This window comes from Polypterus senegalus, chromosome 4 (genome assembly GCF_016835505.1).
Source record: "Polypterus senegalus isolate Bchr_013 chromosome 4, ASM1683550v1, whole genome shotgun sequence".
NCBI classification, from domain to species: Eukaryota; Metazoa; Chordata; class Cladistia; order Polypteriformes; family Polypteridae; genus Polypterus; species Polypterus senegalus.
This window is the reverse complement of record NC_053157.1, coordinates 49,738,037-49,755,969: the sequence shown is the minus strand read 5'-3', so window position 1 is coordinate 49,755,969 and position 17,933 is coordinate 49,738,037. Positions and strand designations below refer to the sequence as shown.

Genomic DNA, 17,933 nt, shown 5'->3' with positions numbered 1-17,933 from the left:
ACGTTGTCCTGGGGTCTTTGTGACCTCTCGGATGAGTCGTCTCTGCGCTCTTGGGGTAATTTTGGTCGGCCGGCCACTCCTGGGAAGGTTCACCACTGTTCCATGTTTTTGCCATTTGTGGATAATGGCTCTCACTGTGGTTCGCTGGAGTCCCAAAGCTTTAGAAATGGCTTTATAACCTTTACCAGACTGATAGATCTCAATTACTTCTGTTCTCATTTGTTCCTGAATTTCTTTGGATCTTGGCATGATGTCTAGCTTTTGAGGTGCTTATGGTCTACTTCTCTGTGTCAGGCAGCTCCTATTTAAGTGATTTCTTGATTGAAAAGGTGTGGCAGTAATCAGGCCTGGGGGTGGCTACGAAATTGAACTCAGGTGTGATACACCACAGTTAGGTTATTTTTAACAAGGGGCAATTACTTTTTCACACAGGGCCATGTAGGTTTGGATTTTTTTTCTCCCTAAATAATAAAAACCATAATTTAAAAACTGCATTTTGTGTTTACTTGTGTTATATTTGACTAATGGTTAAATGTGTTTGATGATCAGAAACATTTTGTGTGACAAATATGCAAAATAATAAGAAATCAGGAAGGGGGAAAATAGTTTTTCACACCACTGTATGTATATATATATATATATATATATATATATATATATATATATATATATATATATATATATATATATATATATATATATATATATATATATATATATATATACACATACATACACATATATATATATATATATATATATATATATTAGGGATGGGCGGTATCCAAATTTTGATACCGTCAAACCTCCTCCCTATTTTACCTCGGTATACGGTATTACCGTGAATAATAAAAAAATTTGTGACATAAGGCTCAGACAGCATCACCAAACTGTTGGCTTGTGCCTAAACCGTTCAGAAATTGAATATCAAACACTAATACTGAAACAATAACAAAATAACATGCAGAACAATATTAACAACTTTTATTAGCAACAAATAGCAGTTTATAAAAAGTGCAAATACAACAGTCAAACAGAATTAAATTAACATAAACATCCAGAACAGTTTTCCAGCGAGACGCATACACAAATCAATTAAATTAAATCACACCGCCTGAACAACTTTTAATAACAAATATGAGCAGCTTATAAAAAGTGCAACTAGACCCACAACAGTCAACCAGAGTTGAATTAACATAAACATCATCCATATTATAAAAGTATTGCCAAGCAATAGTCTTAAACAAAAACGTCTTCTTTCCAATATCGCTTTTAACGTAAACCAAATAAAAATACCTGAATCAATTAAATAAAATAAACACAGTGCGAAAAGGAACGAATGGCAAGTGGCATCAATCTATTCAAGATTTCGCTAGAAAACCAGCATGTTTACTTTGTCCGGCTTTAACAGGGCACGTTGTGGACCGACAACTTTACCTGCGGTGCTGAAAACCCGCTCCGATGGTGTGCTTGTGGCACAGACGCGACAGGTACTTTCGTGCCACTCGCGACATCTGGGGAAAACGCCCGCAGCATTTTTCCACCAGAGAAGTGGGTCCTCGTCTCTTTGAGTAACTGGCTCCAAACAGTAGGCTGTTATTTCAGCTCCGACTCGGTCCTCTACGGTGCCGACGGACCTGCCATTGCATCAGATTTTTTTTGCAGCATACTCCCCAAAGTCATCTTTTTCGTGAGGGTGCAGGTTGCTCCTCTCCCTCTTCCACTCTGATGGCCACTGGACCTGCTGCCTCTAAGCTCACGATCTCAGCCTGTAATTCAGCCTTGGTCTCAGCCAATGCGTTGTAATCCGTCTCATATCCTCCACGGTAGCGAGGGTCAAGGAAAGTGCATTTTCGCAATATTTTGCGCACTGAATTGGATTCATACTTGGCCTCCAGCTTTGTTAGAATTCCAGTTTTGATTGACTTTGTTAGCTGGGGGTCATTTTCTGACGCAGCCAACACATTGTCCCTGCAGAGCTGTAGTATGGGGAGGATACAGGAACTGGTCACATAATTTTCTGCTGACAAAATATCAGTGAAGTCACCGACTGGTTTCAGTGCTTCGTGAACAGCTTTCAAGACGTCCATGTCCTGCCAGGTCAGGGACAGGCTGCTCCTTCTGTCATCAGACAGGACGTGTCTGATCGCTTGGGCCTGCTCGAGGATTCGCTCCACCATTGCCAGTTTGGAGCCCCAGCGAGTTGCGCGGTCCTGCCGACGGATGGATGGATGAATTAATTAATGAATGATGAATAAATGATTAAATAAAGTATCTATCTATCTAAATGAATAGGCCTAAATAAACAAATGAATGAATAAATAGGCATAAACAAATGAATGAATAAATAGGCATAAATAAACGAACGAATGAATAAATAGGCATAAATAAACAAAATTGTTTTATTTAGGCCAATTCATTCGTTAATAAACGAATGAATGAATAAATAGGCCTAAATAAACAAATGAATGCATAAATAAATAAGTCCATTAACGTATATTATTCCACTTGGTGAAATTTGCATGCACATTTATTTATTTATTTATTTATTTATTTATATATATATATATCCCTTTTTTTATATTTGAGCCCCTGCCCCTGAGGAACTCTCTGCACGTTTTATGCTTACCGTTATGAGACCATGTTTTGGGAGTCCCAAGTCCACTTGCTTCTTGTGGAGTTCATGCTTACGTTGCCAGCTGTGTGAAAAGGCCCCGACAATATTACGGCATAGTCCGAGGGCTTCGGTTTTGCCTCTGGTCATGCAATCCATTTGTGACAGCCAAGTTTAGATTGTGACCGAAGCAGCATAGCCACGCCAATGCAGGGACCTGATTGCGGCATGAATGTTGGCAGCGTTGTCAGTGGTTATGGCTGAAAGTTTTTTTTCGTCAAGTTGCCATTCCTGAAGTGCAGCTCTGACGCAGCAGCAAGATTGTCTGCTGTATGACTCTCAGGAAAATACGTAGTTTGGAGGCATTTGGATTCAAGTTTCCAGTCAGGTGTAATAGTATGGACAGTCAGAGACATATATGGAGTCATGTTAACTGGCGACCACATGTCAGTTGTTAAGGAATAACTGTGTGACGCTGACAGCAGCACTTGAACATTGTCTCTAACTTTACTATATAAATGTGGGACGGCTGTTTGTGAGAAATATTTCCGTCCAGGCAGCTCGTACTGGGCATCTAGGACCTTTACCATGTCCGTAAGGACTTTTTCCACTGTGTGGAAAGAGACCATTTCCTTCGCCAAGTATTTTGTCACTGCATCAGTACAGGTTTTCCAACGGACACTGTCCCTTTTGTACTTTGTTGCTTTCCGAAGGCCCCATTATCGCCGGCTGCGTACTGGTGGTGGACCTAAATGTTGTTGGTCCTGCATCGAGAGGCGTTGAAACTGTTGCACTGAGTGAACTCGGGTCCATCCTCGCAGCAGTGAGTGGATGGTGGTTTAGTATATGCGACCTTAGGTTCGATGTATTTCCATCTCTCGCGGTCACCTTTTGTTGCACAATTTGCAAATTGCCTCGTCCGTATTTACCGCCTCTCCTTCTCGTTCGGCGAAACCGAAATACTGCCAAACTGCAGAAGTTGTGTTCTTTTTGAGACCAGGTCACTTGCGCGACTCGCCATCTTTCCCCACCTCTCTCTTTCTCCTCCACGCTGTCGCGTGATGACAACCACGCATCGCATATGCATTTTTAGGCATTAAATAAATTATATTTAATATTTAATCCTTGTCTCCTATATAAGTGCATTGTTTTTATGACGGTATAACGGTATTGAAACTGACACCGTTGCTATTTTTAGATCCCGGATACCATATTACCGTTTTACCGCCCAAGCCTAATATATATATTTATATATATATATATATATATATATATATATATATATATATATATATATATATATACATACACACATATATATATACATACACACATACATACATACACTGTGCACAATTATTAGGCAAGTGAGTATTTTGACCATATCATCATTTTTAATGCGTATATTCCAACTCCAAGCTGTATTAACTTGAATGCTTATTGGATTTAAGCACGCCAGGTGATGTGTATTTGTGTAATGAGGGAGGGTGTGGCCTAAGGAGATCAACACCCTATATCAAGGTGTGCAGAATTATTAGGCAGCTAGTTTTCCTCAGGCAAAATGGGCCAAAAAAGAGATTTAACTGACTCTGAAAAGTCAAAAATTGTAAAAGTCTTTCAGAGGGATGCAGCACTTTTGGAATTGCTAAGATATTGGTGTGTGATCACAGAACCATCAAACATTTTGTTGCAAATAGTCAACAGGGTCGCAAGAAACGTGTTGAGAACAAAAGATGCAAATTAGCTGCCAAAGATTTGAGAAGAATCAAGCGTGAAGCTACCAGGAACCCATTATCCTCCAGTACTTTCATATTCCAGAGCTGCAACCTACCTGGAGTGCCCAGAAGTACAAGGTGTTCAGTGCTCAAAGACATGGCCAAGGTAAGGAGGGCTGAAACCCAACCACCACTGAACAAGAAACATAAGTTGAAACGTCAAAACTGGGCCAAGAAATATCTGAAGACAGATTTTTTCAAAGGTTTTATGGACCGATGAGATGAGAGTGACTCTTGATGGACCAGATGGATGGACCTGTGGATCAGTAATGGGCACAGAGCTCCACTCCAACGTGGAGGTGGGGTACTGGTATGAGCTGGTATTTTTAAAGATGAGCTAGTTGGACCTTTTGCATTGAAGATGAACTCAAAATCAACTCCCAAACCTACTGCCAGTTTTTTGAAGACACTTTCTTCAAACAGTGATACAGGAAAAAGACCATGATTTTTATGCAGGCCAATGCTCCATCACTTGCATCGAAGTTCTCCACTGCGTGGCCAGCCAGTAAAGGCCTTAAAGATGAAGGAATAATGACATGGCCCCCTTCCTCATCTGACCTAAACCCTATCGAGAACTTGTGGGCACTTCTTAAACGCTAGATTTACGGGGGAGAAAAACAATACACCTCTCTGAAGAGTGTCTGGGAGGCTGTAGTCAGTGCTCCTCAAAAAGCTGATCGTCAACAGATCAAGAAACTGACAGACTCCATGAATGGAAAGGCTTATGACTGTTATTGGAAAGAAGGGTGGCTATATTGGTCATTGATTGATTGATTTATTTTTTTAAATGTCAGAGATGTTTATTTGTAAATTTTGAGGTGTTTGTTTATTATTCTCACTATAACAGATGAAAATAAACAAGTGAGATGGGAAAATTTTCATTTTTCCTTTAGTTGCATAATAAATCTGCACACTAATAGTTGCCTAATAATTGTGCGCACATATGTATTCCCCTGATGATGTTCACACTCACATTTCCGTTGTGAAACATTCAGGTTTCAGGTTTATTAACATTTTGGATTGACTGATAGCACTGTGTTTGTTCCATATTAAAATTAATCCTCAAAAATACAACTTGCCTAATAATTCTGCACTCCCTGTATATATATATATATGTATATATACTATATAAAATGTAGTATAATCTCTCGTGGCGCCTTCTCAATTTTAATTTGATAAATCTGTTTACCCTGTGGTCTGGTGGAGCCTGTGTTCCGGTCTTTTGCTTTTGAGCAAGGTCAAGTTATTGTGAAATCTCTGCAGTGTGTTTACACAGATGTGATCTGCATGTCATTATTATATCTGCTGCTTCCAGACGTTAGCATCTTGTGGTCTTAAGTGTTGTTGAGGAGACATCATACATACAAAAACTTTTTAGTTTAACTAATCAATATATTGTAAAAAATATGTAATAATGGTATGAATTCAAAATGTTCTGATTTTTTTTTTCTTTTATTAATTGGTTTTGAACTGTGTGGGGGGGGGGTGTTAGTACTCTTAGCATCAGCAAAGAGTCACATTTTTGGTTAATAAAAATGTAAATATATACATTAAATAAATAAATTTATATATATATAAAAAATTTTTATCACATAAATGAAATAAAATACTTCAAAAAATCACATCCATTTTTATTCAGAGAGCCCAAGAAAATCTACCCCATCTTGTTAAGCTATAAAATCCGTTTGTGTTTTCTCTGGATTATTGGTCTTCAAAAGGGATATTGCGTTAATTGTGTTATCTAAATAGTAAGATAATTAATTTGTTTTTCTTAGTAGTAATAACCACACCTTGGTTTGCTCACTCTTTTTGTCATGGTGACACATACTATTCAACTGAAGCCAGAGTAGCTGGAAGAAGACTGAAGACTAAGTCATTCTTTATAGCTCTAAGATGAAACCATTTACAAAAAACCTCTCCTGTGGTGAGCATTCCTTTAAAAAGGAAAGCATCAGTCTTCTGGCTACAACACCTGGTTGCAAACATCAGGTTGCTACTATTCAATAAACTTAAAAACTTAAAATTTTTTTAAAAGTAGCATTTAAATTTTTATTTGTATCAGATTGGAAAGTTACATGAAATGTACTTATTTACAAATGATTAGGTTTTGGGAACTGTTATGGTTTTGACTTCTGTTTGAATGTTGCAATAGACAAGCGATAATTGAACAGGGACAGGTCTTGATGCACTTGGGACACTTATACTGGTGCTACTTCAGAGCTAGAATGCCTCAAAAATGGTACATCAGTTTAATGGAGTTCAAATTTGAGTTTGGGTAGTTAGTTCACACAATGGTTGCAGTGTTTATGGAAAAAGTCATACCGTATGTCTAACATGAATGATCTGAGTGACACATAGGAACATCATTACAGCAGTTGCATCCGTGATTTTCTTAGTCCTAGTGCTTACAATGCAACTATACTCATAGTGTTCATTGCGATGTCTACCATTGGTTACTCACTGCTGTCAACTGTAATTCCCAGCAACTTTAGACTAGCATTATTTAAACTGACAAATTTTCATTAAAGATTTATCTTTGAGGAAAGGTTATCAGATACAAGAGTTTGTTTTGTGGCTGATAACCATAAAAATCACGCAAGTAACTGGCATGAACAACATTCTTAAAAAGAACACCTCTTGAAGATAATGAAGCTGGTGTCTAATTCCATCACTTATAATAGCTAATATATTTCATTGTTTGTTAAGAGCAGATTGAGGAGTTACTTTCATACATTGAGTACTGGCAGGATATCATGGAGCCATTTTCTACCTTGATAATCGACATCCTTATGCAGATGCCATCTCCTGGGAATACCTACATGAAAACAGCACCTTTTCCCTTTGCTGGCAGAACATGTGTGAGACATTTATGACCACCAACTTTGACTTTTTTGGTTCTAAAAATAGAAAGTGGTTTCACAATACTTGGCTGGATGTGCCACAAGTTTCCTTGTTGCTATTTCTTGTACTGCCAACCAGGGATGTTTGCATTATAGCATAGCTGTACATTTCCTTTCAGTGAATAGTTCCTGCACACTTTCAGTTTCTGGTGACCAGATGTCTTTTTCCCTAGATGCCTACATGAAAATTAGCTGCCTCATGAAAATTATACTATATATCCTTTTTGTTCTTTCAGTCGTTACTCAAAGCTCATTGCCATAGGCAAGATAGGGAAATAGACTGACAATTAAATCAAGAGATTTAATCCCGCATTATCCTTAAAATCTCTTACGATGCCTACAGTTCTAATACTGCAACACAGATTCACTGATAAACTTTACAATCACTTCTAACCTCATACGTGAACAAAGAACAAATATTTTAAACTTTCTCCACTTGGCTATAACTACGATTTCTCCACAAATGACTTATACTGTATTTAAGTAGGTGCCAGATACTACGTTTGGATAGAGCCAAACAAATAATGCCTTCAGAAAGCAGAGATGCAACCCTGAGTTCTTTGAACTGGATAATCTGCATGTGGCTGTGATATATTACCCATGAAGGAATAGAGCAAGGTGCGCCCTTGGTGAATCCTCTATCAACCTTATAATTATTTAGGATATTTCAAGAATATGTACAGTACCTAATTATCTGCAAGTACAGAATATCAATGACATGCATCATAGGAGCTGCAGAAATCCATGTTATTTCCAGAACTCCTTTAAGATACACCAGTGTTCTTAGTCATGAGTCTTTCCCGTGTCCTAAAAATATGTGTAGGCAGGAGAATGAGAGATTTTTATTGGTTAAAAACAAAGCTTTTTCTCATGAAGCCTCAAATTTTAATTGAAATAGCCAGTATATAAAACATAGAAGAAAATTAATCGCACAAATTAATTCTTCCTTCCACAGCAGTTTAAAGTGCTGATTTTTGTATTTTATTTCTCCTAACTACTACCCTTTTCAAGTCCTTTTAATTCTTACATCAGAATTTCACCTCTAACTTGGTTTTCATTACCATTAATTTTTTTGTTCCTTTCCGTTGTCGTCTATTTTCACATTTATGATAGAAAAGTCATTAATACCGCATGCTAAATGCTTCTCGTACATTTTTTGCAGCCTTTTTGTTGGTCCTTCTTGCATATTGTAAATGTAATACATGCATGTAATAGACAATGCACTATTGGCTTCAATTTCTAGGGTCTTCAAATTGGAACAAAGGAGCTAGAGGAGATGGGAGCAAAGTTTTGTGTTGGGCTTCTGCGTTTGAAAAAAATAACCGCACCACTGGATTATAGACCCAATTCCCATTTCCTAGATATTGACACCGAATTAATTGAGTCCAGCTGTAAAATCACAAGGTAAGCCAAATGATTACGATTTTATTCAAAATGAATGTTCTTTAAAGGAAATTGATTTTTTCTTTTTGGGTATTTCATTTCTTCCTCCCCATTTACAACTGCTTGCTTGTGGTTGTAGTTCTGCTGTAGACAGTTATAAACGTAAATCTAATATGCTGCAGTTTTTTGAAATCACAAGGAGGCTATGCAGTTTAGCTACCTGGTTGCTTCCTTACTCTCTAATTCATTTAGAAGTGGTGGATTGGCAATTGTAGATTTAGGAGACAAAATACTTCATACTACATCATTTTGTTTCTGAAAACATTCTGCTTGAACACTCTGGATTAAGATATAAATCAGAAAAGGATGTGTAATGTAAGTATCTTTTGTAATGCAGCAAGATCTGTAAACTTTTAAAAGTCTTTTATACTTTAGCAATACATTTTACTCACAGTTTTTTTTAAATCACAGTATGCTTTTTTTAAACCAACACGCAGATAAACATTTTATTATGTATGTGTAATTTTATTTTAGGCACTGTTGTAGTATATATGAGTATATATTTATGAGTGTATTTATATGTGTATAGGGGGGAAAATATATAGAAATATTTCTGATAGAATTAAATAAATAAATGCAAATACTGTAAAATGTGAGCATAATAAATGTGTGAGGATAAATGTGCATCTGTTTATTTAATTTTGTCTGTAATATTCCTCCAAATGCATCATGAAATACAGCTTGAAATAAAACTGTCACTTTCACTCATAAAAGTTGTGTTTTGATTGATGAATTGTCTTCTGTAGATTGCTCCTGCCTAATTCAATAACTAGTCAAATTACCTGGCAGACACTATGCAAGTCACATTGGGCCGTTTAACTTGTAACAGTTTTCTCACAAGAAGCACACTTCAATTAAATTGCATTTGAGTTAGGGGTTAAATCAGGGTGCTCATTATCACAAAAATGCTAAATGTCTGATGGCTAAATGAGATTAAAACCTTTAAAGTGCCTGCTGAATATCACAAATCCATTAGGTATATAAGAAAGTATCTTGTTTTCCACTCATCAGAGCTGTAAAGTTGTTTGAAAAAGTAGCTGTGAATATACACCAGGCTTTAGACTCGAAAAACAAGGGTCAAATATTCAGTTCAAAATATTAGTTTGCCTAAACTGGTACAGGTACAGCTCACCATATCTCGCGCTGGCTGATTCACCTTGTGATCGTCTGCTCTGATATACCATAAAGATCTGCAATCTGTTGTACTTTTAAACTGCATTAAAAAGTGTACTATTGATGTATCAAAAAATATAGGCATCCTGGGCAGGTAACTTTGTCACCTGAACTGGCGTGTTGCCTATTCCGTTGCACTAGTTCTTTGATGTTTTCAAAAATAGTTTCATCAACATCATGGTCCAAAAGGGCCACCAACATTGTAATTTCTGCTTTGGCGAAATCCATTTCAATGGCAGTAGTAAGCATTTTTCTAAATAATTCTTGTGCTGTTTCTTTTACCTCCATCTCTAGCAGAGACATATTGAATTAGGTATGAACAATCTACAGAAAATGATTCACCAATCAGATCACAGTATGTGCTAGAGCCCGCCCATTTAACTTTGACGATTAACAGTTTTATTTCAAGCTATATTTCAGGATGAGGAATATTGCAGACAAAATTAAATAAGCTATTTGTGAGTTCTGAGAGAAATTAAGTACAGGCTGTTTTTTTTTTTTTTTTTTTTATAATTTGAACATATGGAAAAGAGATTCACATTTCTATGGTATTAATAGTTTGTGTTCACCTCATGCAATTATGGTACTTTATAATTTGTTTTTAAAGTCACAAAACATGTAAGTTAAAAAGTAAATAAATGGATCTTCTCAGTGCCTGCTGTTACATAGATTGGTAGATGTGACTACATGCAATTCTTTGTGTGTAATTTTTTATCATGACTAGGAGATTCTGACTGCTCTTCAAACCCAGAGAAACTTCATTTGTATAATATGTTTTTTTTGCTTTTTCAACAGTATGTAATGCTGGGTGTTGTATTAATCAGCACACATCTCTTTTAATTCCATTTATCAATCTGCTCAAGTATTCTGAAGTACTATAGTCCTAAAAGACTCATTTACATATTTTGCTCCGGTATTGTCTTATATATTGTAGATTTCATAGTTGACCAAATGCCCAGACCTAGAACCAGTAGAAGCATAGTACACCATTAATTGTAATGTGTAATGATGTGTTAATCATTTGCCTTTTGTTTGGCATGTCTCTTGCAAATTGTAATCACCTTTACGAGATGCCTAAGCAATAGGTGTACCAAGCTTTTCCATCCCAAGACATTTGCAGCAATTTCTTTAGTGTTTTATGTGCTACATATAAAGAGTAGTATTTCTGTATTATTTGATGATTAGGGGTCGATGTTGAAGTAGTGATCAGATTTTCATATATTTAATGATAAACAGTATAACAATTATTTATATAGAGTATCTTTCATCTATCACTGTAATAATTACAATATTTTCTTTTTGTTTCCACTATGGTATTTGTTCAGAATTTTGTTTTACTGATGTTGATTTTCCTGGTAATTGAAGGGCGTTGTCAGTTTTGAAATGAATATTTTCAAAAATGCATTCCATGCTAAAGGGTACAAGTACAGCGGATTCAGAAAGTATTCATACCCCTTCACTTCCTACACACATTTTAGGTTGTATATTTATATATTTGTGCTTTTTTTGTTATAGGTTATTAGATTGATGGGGGAAAAACTGTAAGTTTGTCCATTTAAAATTAAATGTAGAATACACTAAAGACTGCAGAAAGTGAAGGGGCCTGAATAATTTATGCAGTGGATTTAAAAAGTTGTTTGAATTCTTGAACCCTTCAACTTTGCTTTGAATTGTGGATTGTAGATATTCTTATGTGCCAGCTTCATTTCAGATGGCAAACTCATTTTTATTTTCCTTTCATAGAAAGACACCCCCTTGCTTTTTTCTGGATGCACTATTATTATTGTGTTTTTACCATTCCATCATAATGATAATAATAGTAGTAGATTCTCTTTTTTGTTTCTAGCTTTTTTTTTTTTTTTTTTTTTTTATTTCTTTATTTCTTTCCACCTTTGATTAACACTGTTATTAGTTAATAACACCATTGTTTTTTTTTTTTACCAATATTCTCCAGCTTTATTTACAACATAACAGTTTATTATGGAACATATTGTTTAAGCAGACACTTACTGCTTTTTAATGACAATCTTATAAATGATTCTTCTTTTTCATTAAGGTTAGTGGCCTTTAGCCATGTATGATCAGGGTTCAAAGTCTGCTAAGGAGTTTTCGTGTATATGAATAGCACATTAAACATAGGAAATTCAAGAAAGAGAAAGAGGTCATTTGGCCCACCTTAGACAGTCTGTGCTAGTGCCAGCTGGATCTATTTATGCAGTTGAAAGAAAAAATTCCCTGAACAGGCTATTTGTTCACCTTTGGGAATCCATGGCTAGCTAGTTTGCATCTCCTCTGGCCATGAAAAGCTAAGATTGTGTTTCTGTGGGGGTGTTGGTAAATGTATGGTTTTACAGTGCTTTGTCATGTGTGACATTTTGGCAGTATTTTAGAAGATTTTATTATCGCCAAGGTCAGACTGGTCAAGTCATTTTGTTAATGTTTTTTGTTTAAAATGTTAAGAATTAATTCATTTATATTTCTCTTTTTGGTTAAATAAAGGTGGTTGTATTAAGTAGAAAAGCCAATCCGAAACTTTCAAAAGCTCTGATAAGTTAAAATCAGTTTATATATTTCAATGGAATTTAACAAAGAATGATATGTCTAGTATTACAAAAATGTTTGTTTTACCAAAGATTAATTTACTCAGAGATGGGAATGTAACTTATTGTGGCTCACAGTTTTGTTTTGTCTTTTTTTTTTAAACAACTGCATTTGCTATTAGGAAACTTCATTAATTTTTGCATTGTTAGGAAATTGATTGGATTTTTATAGTAAATGTTGAATTTTTTTTGTTTCCTTATCCTTATTTTTTTTCTGGTATCTAGGTTTCAAAAAGATCAAAAATAACATTTAAACACATTTACTTTTTCCAGTGTAATTTGGGTTGGGGAATTCACAGAAAATTCTACCAAGTGCAGGAATTTTAAACTGAAATGAGTGATTGTTTATTTACAGTGTGCACACTTTTAATCTTCTGAAATATAAAACATTTTAAACAAAGCAAAAATTTGTCTGTCCTTCCCAGTAGACTTTCTGATGTAATTCTTCTATCAAATTTGATTATAAATGAAAGAACAATGCACTGCATGATTAGAAAGAAGTTAAAAGAAACTTTCCTGATGGTTACCTTTTTCTTTGAATTTATGATTTTGAAGTCACCTGGACTACATACCCTTCTGTAAAATATTAATTTTTAATAAAAAAAATGTTAGATGTATACAATACGTACCTTAGTTATACAACTTCAGTTTAGAAATGTAAGTGATAAAGAAGTGTTTGTATAAATGTAGTTGAAGAGAAATATATACTGTATCAAAAAATGTTTTCCCTCTTTTGAGTTTCTACAATTTTGAGGATTTTGTTCATATTTTTCCACTCACTTTAATAGTACCGGTTCAATATCCCTAAACCAAAACTCCAAAATCTAAAACATCTGAAAATGTGCAGTTTAACACTAGAGTCCCTGAAGCCTATGAAAAAACTTGTAATCCCGGGCCACCTTCAGTTCCTTCGCACCTCTCCATTAGCATCTTTTGTTTTGCAAATGTGTCGATCAGCGCAAGCAGAATCCTATCCCATCCCTCCACCACTGCAGCTCAACTCGGGCAAAAATTTCTCCCAGTTCAAGTGTTGTTTATCTGGGTGTGAGGTGCCTGGAGTTGTATACGGTAAATAATATATCGTTATTTGGAGCACATGCATTTCATGTGTGTTCCGTGTCTACAACGATCTATGTAAATGTAGGATGATGGGAAATGCAGCAAATGTTAAACACATACCTAAAACGGAGACTTTTTCATTTTATGGTACTAATGACAAAATTTTGACATGATATATATATAATGTATGAAGGCTGAAGTCCAAATATCAAATAAACACTTTAACAAAAGGTACACATATAACAAAACAAGTGCGCCTTTTTCAAGAATATAACCAAAGAAAAAGAAATCGGGCTGGGGTACAATGCTGACATGACCGCTTGGGTGGTGTAGCGGTAAGAACTACTGACTCATAATCAAGAGTTTGTGGGTTCAATTCTGGCCGCCTCCCAGAATTACCATTTTCAGTAGTGAACTGCTCTTATAGTTACTATTATACAATAAAACATTTAATTTGAGTTTCTAACAGCTGGTATAAACTTGTGATAATTGTAAAGGTAAGAACAACGTAGCTACACCAGGCATAAAGGCGAAAGATGGCATGATTTGGATTAAGGAACAGGTTGCCACCATTCTGCCAGTCAATCTGCCACATGCATGTTCTTCAACAAAACAGCAGGGCATACCAAGCTCACCAAGGTAACATGCAAAGTTCCATTTGTGATTATGTTTCTTGATGGTCTTTATATGAAAAACATTTATATGATACTTATATAAACACACATCAAATGGTGTTTACCTATATTTATTTACTTTCTACGGCATAAAGTCACAAGTAGACTAAAGAGCTTCCTGTGTTTGATCAACATAGGCATGTTGACTAATTACATGTGCAATGCCACTCCTTATTCAGGAAAAGATCAGTTACAAAAGTGCAACGGCATCTTCCACCTGCAGCTATATACTCTTCATTATGTGAGTGATTCGCCACATTAGTGTTCTTATGTGTGAGTGGACATTTCTTGCGGGGAGGGCTTCTGTTCTCTTTCTCCGATGTAAGACCCTCAACCTCATCTGAGTTCACCTCTGTTATAGCACGTATTTATTTGAACACCGCAGTTTTATATCTGGGGGAGCATGAACATGACTGAGAGAATAAAACTGTATTTAAAAAAAAAAAAAATACCATTACAATTACCATAAATTTACTCTGGCTGTTACAGACTCGGATCAAATGTATGCTTTTATTGTATAATAGTAACAATAAGAGCAGCTCACTACTCAAAATGGTAATTCTGGGAATTGGCCAGAATCGAACCAGCAACCTCTTTATTATGAGTCAGCAGTTCTTACCATTGCACCACCCAAGCAGTCGTGTCAACGTTGTACCCAAACCCAAATTCTTTTTCTTCAGTTATATTCTTGAATTCTTGTTTTGTTATACGTGTACCTTTTGCGAGAGTTTTTATTTGATATTTGGACTTAAGTCTAAACACATCTATACACTTCATGTCAAAATGTTGTCATTCGTATGAGAAAAGTCTCTGTTTTAGGTTTGTCTTCAACGTTTGTTGTATTTCCCATCGTCCTACATTTGCATAAACGTTATAGACACATAATATGGATGTGCTCCAAATAATGCTATATTATTTTCCCTATACAACTCCAGGCACCTCACACCCAGATAAACAAGATTTGAGCTGGGAAAACGTTTTACCCAAGTTGAGCTGCGGTGGTTGGGGGATGGGATAGCAGTGTGCTTGCTGCTTGTGCTGATCGACACATTTGCTAAACAAAAGATGCTAATGGAGTGGTGTGAAGGAATTTAAGGTGGCCTAGGATTATGAGTTTTTTCGTAGGCTTCAGGAATTCTAGTGTTAAAAGTACTATGTGGCACAGCATAGAGGGAACATAAACTGGAGTCAACAGAGCATTAGAGCTTGTTATCAATTATTGTCACTATCAGACCTTCATGCATTACTTGCGGTGTTGTTTTTTGTTTTTTTTTTTTGCTTTATGTACAGTAACCTTTTAATCAAAACACAGCATTGTTTTTGTTGCTATTGTGTAATAGTTGATGCAGGTATTTTGCTGATGCTACTGTGCACAAACTTTGTTTCATGCACAGAATTATTAAAAATTTATAAAATTTAATTCAGACAATGTGCATAAGGTGTATATGTAACATAAATAAATTTCATGATTAGACTTCATGTTAAGAGAAAGGTTCTCTTTTCTGCCTACATCAGGTTCATTAAGTATGGAAGTAAATTACCACTGCTTTCCTTACATAAGTAAGAAGTAGTCAGGTGTGGCATTGATACTTTTATGGTTTATCAACACTTTTCTCTGTTAGGCAATGGAAAACCTGCCATCATTAGAGAAAGTACACGTTCTGCTTTTTAACACTAGAATTACCAGAGCTTATTTAAAAAACTCGTAGATCCGGCCCACCTTAAATCCCATCACACCTCTCCTTTCAGCTTCTTTTGTCCTGTAAATGTGCCGATAAAGACCGCTGCAGAACGTGCACAAAGTTCTCCCAGCTCATGCCTTGATTGATTATCTGGGAGTGAAGTTCTGGAGTTTTAGAGTTGAAATAATAGATCGTTATTTGGAACACATGCATTCCATATGTGTTGCATTTCTACAATAATCTTTGTAAACACATTGTTAAAACAGAAACATTTTTCATATTTTAGTAGTAAATGACAAAATGTAGGCATAAACTATATAATGTATGAAGTCCAAATATCAAAGAAACACTTTCACAAATGGTTCAAGGACCATACAACAGCTTCCGTGGCATAGCGGTAAGATTTGCTAATCTTGTAATGAAGAGTTCACGGTTCGATCCAGGCTGCCTCCTATAATTGCCATTTTCGGTAGTGGGCTGCTCTTATTTTTAACATTACAGTGATCCCTCGCTATATCGCGCTTCGACTTTCGCGGTTTCACTCCATTGCGGATTTTAAATGTAAGCATATCTAAATATATATCACAGATTTTTCGCTGGTTCGCGGATTTCTGCGGACAATGGGTCTTTTAATTTATGGTACATGCTTCCTCAGTTTGTTTGCCCAGTTGATTTCATACAAGGGACGCTATTGGTGGATGGCTTAGAAGCTACCCAATCGGAGCATGTATTACATATTAAATAAAACTCCTCAATGATATGCGATTTGCTTCCCGAGCGGTGCTTGATTGTTTGCTTTTCTCGGACTCTCTCACTCTCTCTGACGTTCTCTGTTCCTGACGGAGAGGATGTGAGCTTAGGGGCTGTTTGCACAGAGGCTGTTTGCCTAGAAGATACGGGCGCTACTCTAAAACTGCTGAAAGACTACCGTCACATTGCTCCCTTCTGTTGCGGCTGCTTAATCGCTGTGTGCAACAGCACGTATTGATTTTTTGATTGTTTGCTTTTCTGTCACGCTCTCTCTCTCTCTCTCTCTCTCTCTCTCTCTCTGCTCCTGACAGCGCTCCTTTGAAGAGAAGATATGTTTGCATTCTTTTAATTGTGAGAAAGAACTGTCATCTCTGTCTTGTTATGGAGCACAGTTTAAACTTTTGACTAAAGGGTGTTATTTCATGTCTAGAGGGCTCTAATAATGTTAACAGCGTGGGAGAGTTTATAAGGGCTTAAAATATATAAAAATAACCATACAAACATATATGGTTTCTACTTCGCAGATTTTCACCTATCGCGGGGGGTTCTGGAACGCAACCCCCGCGATCGAGGAGGGATTACTGTGTACAGTACATACATACATTTGGTTTCCATCTGTAATAGACGGTGTACATTTATAGGACTTGTAAAAGTTACCAGTTTTTTTTCCACTTTTATTCTCTCAGTCACGATCATGATACATACTTCCGCCCTAGGGATCTGATGCTGTTAGTTTTTATAGTATGCACCTTATGGTTTATGATGTCAAAAAAAAAAAAGAGATATAGGTATATATGATATTTGGTGTGCGCAATGCAACAGGTACACATGTCGTAAATGTAACCAGTTAGTAATTGCAAAGTTGCAATTATTTTTTCATATATGGTATTATTTCATACTATGTACTGTATAACAGTCATTAATCAGTTAACAAAATAGTTACCTTAACTATTAATTTTTGACTCTGATTTTTATTAGGCATAATATGTAGTAATGCAGTACATCTGGAAGAGGCATATACTTTATTCACAGCCCTCTTTATTTAATCTAACAAAGCTTTGAGATCAGATAGGTCATTGGGGTTGTGAAGACAAAGTATCACATAATTAAACAGTTATGAAGATGGATGTAAAGAACCTGCTAAAAGCCTTACTGGGTAGAAGGTCAACGGAAATGTTCTTTTGGCCTTAACCATTTTCTTGTGTAATGATCTTACTATTACTTACATATCTCTTACAGTAAATGTAGAGTTAAGTTGTACTT

The 17,933-nt window shown here is 36.0% G+C and overlaps 1 protein-coding gene across 5 annotated transcripts in view; it reads left to right on the top strand.

Annotated features, from left to right (window-relative positions):
- Window positions 1-17,933, top strand: part of agtpbp1 (ATP/GTP binding carboxypeptidase 1) — a 287,469-nt gene that overhangs the window by 242,204 nt on the left and 27,332 nt on the right. For all 5 annotated transcript variants that reach the window (XR_005633318.1, XR_005633317.1, XM_039750596.1 and 2 more), the window contains exon 25: window positions 8,533-8,693. Coding sequence is in view for 3 of the 5 variants with exons in the window: in XM_039750596.1 (XP_039606530.1) it covers window positions 8,533-8,693 (161 nt within the window). In the remaining 2 variants the exon portion in view is untranslated. The remainder of the gene's footprint in view (window positions 1-8,532; window positions 8,694-17,933) is intronic.